At 45.0% G+C, this 6635-nt stretch overlaps 1 protein-coding gene across 1 annotated transcript in view; it reads right to left on the reverse strand.

Moving 5' to 3' along the window:
- Nucleotides 1–6039, reverse strand: part of LOC128837291 (uncharacterized protein C3orf20-like) — a 40794-nt gene extending 34755 nt beyond the window's left edge. Inside the window, exons 1-2 of the mRNA XM_054028345.1 lie at nt 5692–6039; nt 2973–3089 (exon numbers count right to left, since the gene is read on the reverse strand). Of these exons, the coding sequence (XP_053884320.1) occupies nt 2973–3089; nt 5692–5823 (249 nt within the window). The 5' untranslated portion in view covers nt 5824–6039. The remainder of the gene's footprint in view (nt 1–2972; nt 3090–5691) is intronic.
- Nucleotides 6040–6635: the final 596 nt, after the last annotated feature.

Raw genomic sequence — 6635 nt, forward strand, 5'->3', positions numbered from 1 at the left:
TTAAAACACAAGCAAAATTGAAATACTTGATATCTGTATTTGAAGATGTCAGCTTTCTTTTGTATACAACTTTAAAGTAATAAGAAAAAAAGGGAAGGGGAAGAAAGATAGTATTGTGGCTAAGGAACCGGCCAGGGAGTCAGGAGAATAAGGTTCTGTTTCTGGCTCTGCAACCAGTTTCCATGTGACTTTCAACAATTTACTTGTATCCTGGTTTTTCAAAACCTGAGAAGCCCATAGTCAACCGCAAACATATACCTAATCGGAATGCACAGTACCCCCTTTGCCCTTAGATAGTTACTTCCTCTAGGCTGAGGTCAGCACCATTCCTGGTTCTTAAGTGGATCTACCACTGGAGAATGATGGACTCTCTGAGGTTCCAGAATGTTCTGAGGTAATTTATTACTCAGCTCTTGGGCCAGTCTGTGGAATATTATGTTGTCTGTGACCACAGAGTAGCAGTTGGAGGCATCCTTCCCCCCACACTGACTTTGCAAATCACCATAGTATCCATATAACCTGAGTTAGGGCAGAAGGCTGGAGTGCTGTTGCTGGGAGTTTCACGTAGATCTGGTCAAAGGGCTCATGGAGAATATTTGCATTTCTGTGGTGTGGCTGTGCTCACATTTTCTCCTTCTTGGCCATGCTGGTGAAACTTTCCTAAATTGCCATCAGTCTTTTTGGCAGATTAACCTGCACTGACTCAGCATGGAAAGTCACGTGGTTCTTGCTATAAGGAATCGACTTATTTCTTAAAATCGATTCCGTGTGGTTTGAATGCTTTCATAGGAATAGTAAGGAAGGCACCATCTGTATGGATTGTTTTTTGTCCAGTTTCATTTTTAAGGTTTTGGGTACGCTTAGGGAGTTGTAACCAGTCACCTATGAAACTGACCCATCTCTTTTCTGGTTGATTGTTTTGCCAGTGGAAAGACACTGGGACTGTTATTGAAAAGGACTGTTAATACCTCCTTTCAGAAAGCCAAGCTGCCAGCCACACCAAAACATGGTGGTTTAGTCCTTGTTTAAGAAAACATCTCTGGACATTAACAACCTTGCTAATTACCATCCTATTTCTAGGAAGAATAATCAAGGCCATACGAGTAGACCAATTCCAGTTGCATTTGGACTCCATGTACTACTTTTATCTCTCTCAGGCCTGGCTATAGAATTGATACTGAACACACACTGGTGGTTCATCTTTCTAGGTAAGGGGAAATTTTATTCTATCAGATTGACCACTGCTATGTATTCATTGTCTAAACCTTCTAAATGACTGCGAATGTTAGGCAAGTTCATGAACTGCTGTAAACATCTGGATTAACATTAATCATAAAGTTTTAAATTATCCTCCTAACTTTTTTCATATTCACTAAACCACTTCCATATGGAAATGCAAAAACAGTGATATGGAACAGAGCCAAAACATCTCTATGTAGCTGGCTAGCATCTTTACTCAGTCCTGTTATAGCAGTGCTCATTTGTATCACAAGCTGGTGGGTCATTCAGACTGAAATGTTTTTCCATTGGCAAGTGTGTGGTGATGCCCAATGAACTACACATTGGGCTCAGCTACCTTGTATTGTCTCCTTTTCCACTCATTAAGAAATGACCAATTTATTTTTCACTGATTTCGATCAGCTCTGTAAACAGAGTGGGGGCTTTGTTTTTTCCACTTTTTAGTTATATCATTAATCTGACAAATTTACCCTGCACCATCAAGGAAGAAGTTAATATATTTTATGCAAAATGCTACACGTGGCAATAGTGTGCAGAGAAATGAAATGTCAAACATTAAATTTTATCTTCCTTGGACACACTTTCTGCAGTTTTAGATGCAATCCAGTAACTTTGTGTGGATCGACAGTGTCACCCAGTGGACGGATAAGTTGATCATGGATGGGCATATTCATGTGGAATGTTTTTCTTTGCCTTTTATTTTAAAAGTAATTGGCTTCTCACTGATGGAAACAGTTTTGAATGTTACTCTTCTCAGGAATGGAGAATACATTAAAGCTCCTATACTCTGAATGCCATAGCAAGTGCTGAAAATTCATATTGAGCAAATGCAGGAAATGATTATTGCCGATCTCTATCGGTAACAGGTTTATGGGAAATAACCACTATGTCATTAATGGAGACTTTTGTTGTTAGAAGAAAGAAACAAAGAATAACTAAAGGAAAAACAGCATTTATGGTGGTGTTCACATGGAGATTCAGGGACTAAATTTGATCCCAGTGTAATAATAATGGATGCAGTTTGACAATATTTAGCCATCCTTAGCCAAATATTGCATGGGACTAAAGGGCTGAAGAATCAACTCTTCTGTATAGTTTTTATAACTATTGCTGAGTTGTAACATAAATTATTATGGCCAAATCTTTGCATCAGTCACTCAAGTATTAAAAGATTAGTATGTCTTCTACCTGGGGTTCTAATGAATTCAAACCTGGCACAATACTATATTAAACCTAAAACTAGCCAATGTGTACGTTTGATTTAAACTCCTTCCTGATTTGCAAAAGGTTTTCAATAAGATTGAAAGGTCATGCTTTCCCCCTTGTTAAAGACTGAGATACCCTGTTTAATATGCCTTCAAAGCTTTTTTGCAATAGATGAAATAGAGCCATGTTAATAGAAACACAATGAAAACTAACTGTTGTAATTGAAACTGAAAAAGAAACATGGTTCATATTCTAAATAACTGGCTAGTGGCATGTGTACAGCAGTCCTCTGCTAGGCAGAATTAGAATACTGCAATTTGTATCACAAGTCCTATATTGCAAATAGCTAAGATCAAGGCATGAGAATGGCAGGGCCCTGGACTTCTGAAGAAAGACTGTTCTGGCTAGACACAGTGTGCAGCATGGTGACAATCAGAAGTCATAGGCTTGTTCCAATATAGTGGTAATATCATTCAGAGTAAAATATTTAGCTGTACATGTAGATAGTGGTAACAGTTTTAACATACCAAAAACATGCCCGGAGCAACATTATGCCTTTGCACCAGTAATGAACCTTTATGACCTGTAAATTCATCTGCAGAGGTGACGTCATATTTGAGGAGACGATAGGAGTCCAGGCGACCCTGAAGCAACATAGGAAGTGCAATTATAGAAATATGTAGGCTATAAATCTTATTCTAACCAATCATCAGTGCATAATATTCCCTCTGCACAAATCCTGATGAGCTGAACTGAACTAATTATCTTCTTTGTGACTGAGGCAGGCAGCTGTTCTGAGCACACTTGTTTTTGGAGATAGTATTCATAATGGATTTCTCCTTGTAGGTTAATTTGCTACTTCTTCAAAGAAGCCATACCTGTAAGTTTAAAATTAAATCTAGTGCTTATGAAAGGACAGATGGCAGCCAGCTCTGGTGCATGCTTCTCATTTAGTTCTCAATGTACTGGAGTCCTGACTTTCAAAATACTAGTGATCCTACTGCTAGCATGAAGGAACTAATTAGAAGGCTGGAGTATAGGGTTTTATGAAGTGGACAAATATCCGAGGACTAGGATGGAAAACACGAAACCCCATTTTTACTAGTGACTCAAGTGGGATTTGAACCCAGGTCTCCAGAAGGGAAGAGCAATATGCACACATGAATACGCCTGTTCCCAGGAGCCTCTCCTTCCCTCTCTTTTATGTGGAACCACATGCATGGCACTCACCCTGACATGAAATTCTTAGCAGACACTTAAGAGTGGTGCCAGTTCTACTCCTCTTTGCAGCCTGGAGGTATTAAATTTGTATTTGATCCAGCCTCCACTTTTAAACTTCTTGGATGAAAATCCTGGCCGCACTGAAGTCAAAGGGAGTTCTCCTATTGACTTCAGTGGGACCAGGATTTCACCCCTTATATCCTATTTTTTTCCCAAACATAGATTAATTTAAATTGATATATAGTATGGGGCCGATTTCTGAGGGGTTATAAGTTACACATCTGTAAGGACCTGTTCAGGTGCTTAAACTGGTGTTATGTACACATCAATCAAGGCAGCAACTATGTGGGATGTTCTGAAATCCTCCCAACCTTGTTCCAACAGCTGCAGCAATGCTAGTAATGGTGGGAAGCATTAGTGTAGCTCAGCCACTGGCATTTATTTTTATCATCATGCCATCTAAGACTAGATAACATGATGATAGAAACATCTGGATCAGATTTCTGCTAGTGCTCCATTCCCAGCATTGCTGAGGAAAAAAATCAGGAAATCCTCAGTGCAGACAAGGCCCTAGAGACTTGGAGAAAAATGACACAAGAAACACAACAATAAAAGTGGGTAAGTTAAAGTAACCACCATGCACTATTGTCTCCAACTTTTAACTTACATCTTGTTCCAGTCCCTGCGTACATAAGTTTCATCAACATAGTTGCTCGTGCACTTACACCAGCAGTTCTCAACTAGGGGTCTGGGGCCCCCTGGGGGACAGCGAGCCGGTTTCAGGGGGTCCACCAAAATAAACCAAAGAGCAGGGCCAGTGTTAAGACTCCGTGGGGCTCAGGGCATGAAGCCCAAGCTGCCCAAGGCTGACGCCAAAGCCCAACCAACTCAGCTTCGCAGGGCGCCCTGTGGTGTGGGGCCCAGGGCCAGCTCCAGGCACCAGCCCACCAAGCATGTGCTTGGGGTGGCGCCTGGAGGGGGGCGGCGCGGCGGGGCGCTCCGGCCCGAGAGTGGGGCCGTGATTGGGCTCACCGCCCTCCCCCCGGGGCTCCGGCCGGTCGGGGAGAGTGGCCCCGGCCAGGCTCGCCGCCCTCCCCACAGCGCTCCGGCTGGTCGGGGAGAGCGGGGCCCCGGCCGGGCGTGCCAGCCAGTTGGGGAGAGCGGAGAGCCGCGGCGGCCTCGCTGCCCTCCCCCCAGCGGTCTGGCCCCCGGGGAGAGCGGAGAGCCCTGGCTGGGCTCTCCGCCCTGCTCCCAGCACTCTGGCCGCCGGGGAGAGCGGAGAGCTCTGGCCGCCGGGGAGAGCGGAGAGCCCCGGCCGTGCTCTCCGCCCTGCTCCCGGCGCTCTGGCCGCCGGGGAGAGCGGAGAGCCCCAGCCGGGCTCTCCGCCCTGCTCCCGGCGCTCTGGCCGCCGGGGAGAGCGGAGAGCCCCAGCCGGGCTCTCCGCCCTGCTCCCGGCGCTCTGGCCGCCGGGGAGAGCGGAGAGCCCCAGCCGGGCTCTCCGCCCTGCTCCCGGCGCTCTGGCCGCTGGGGAGAGCGGAGAGCCCCAGCCGGGCTCTCCGCCCTCCCCTGCCGCGTTGGGGGTGGGGTGGGGTGGGGGCGGCGCGTGGCTTTTCTGCCTAGGGCGGCAAAAAAGCCAGAGCCGGCCCTGGTGGGGCCACAGGCAGTTGCCTTGCTTGCTACCCCCTTAATGCCTGCCTTGGGCGTTTAATCTATTGGCTATGCAGAAAAACATTTGTTGTGGCACAGGTGGGCTGTGGGGGTTTTTATAGTATGTTGGCGGGGGTGCCTCAGAAAGAAAAAGGAGAACCCCTGCCTTATACCATACTAAACTTGACCCCATAAATGTGAAGAGAAAATCTTTAGATTAATTTACTATTCTATATTCTCCTAGCCATGTAAACATATTGAGTACACAAATGATGAGAGTACTGTCCAGATTTTGGTGATAGGATAAACAGCAAATGGATCCAAGGGTTGTTTATTAAAAAACTATTTTCAAATGTGCTAAACTCCCATGAAACCCACCTGAATACATGGCATACTTCTGTTCCTGTTCTTCCTCTCGTGGAGCTGCTCTAATTTGTCTTCACTTGGATCCCCATTTGTTTTCAATGAAGAAGACACACAGATCACCATGATTTGTTCCAGGGCAGACATCTGGTTGTTAATAAGATGATCATACTCCAGGTCTGATACATATGGAATCTGATGATTACTACATCTGCATATCTTTCCTTCCTGCCCCACCAGTGTTCTCCGAAGGACAACAGGGCAAGCACTATGGGATGTAAACCATAGCTTATCGCTGTCATGAGAAATAGAAAGCAAAGGGGAAAATTAGAGGGCAAGTCAAGGCTTTGGTGCTAAAGTGAAAACAGAAGCAAGTTAAATAGAATGTCAAATAAACTGAATACAGAGAACAGCATCTTTTAAACCATAATCTGTAAACAGCACAGCAGGGTCAAACCTAAATTTTCTGAACTCTGGTTAATCAACATGCACAGCTAGTTGAAGGGCTGACGTTTCCAGAGGTGTGACCGAATCGCTGATGCTGTGGTGTTCCTGAATTCTGCAGGAGCTGAGCTGCTGAGCTCGCCAGATGGGAAAGCTGGATGGTGCTCTCCCGAACTGGATGAACTGGCCAAGTAGGCTTTGAAAATTGCTCAACCCTGAATGCAAACTTCAAAGTCTGCCAGTCTGACTCCCCGGTTTTCTGCAGGTCTCACATGCACCTCATGCCCTTATAAATACACTACAACTGGCTGTCTGTTTTAATCATTGAGTCACAGAAGTTAAGCCTGAATTGTGTGGGTATTAGTGTTACTGGTCTCACAAAGGTAGTGTGAAGCTTAGATCATGTTTGAAAATTCCTTGGATGAGATGTGCTGCCGAAGTGCAAAGCTGTCATCTTATTTCTTGGGAAAATGCCAAAGTACTATCTCGCTGCAGGCTTGCACACAGCTTCAGTA

The sequence above is a fragment of the Malaclemys terrapin genome, chromosome 1, assembly GCF_027887155.1.
Source record: "Malaclemys terrapin pileata isolate rMalTer1 chromosome 1, rMalTer1.hap1, whole genome shotgun sequence".
NCBI lineage: Eukaryota > Metazoa > Chordata > Testudines > Emydidae > Malaclemys > Malaclemys terrapin.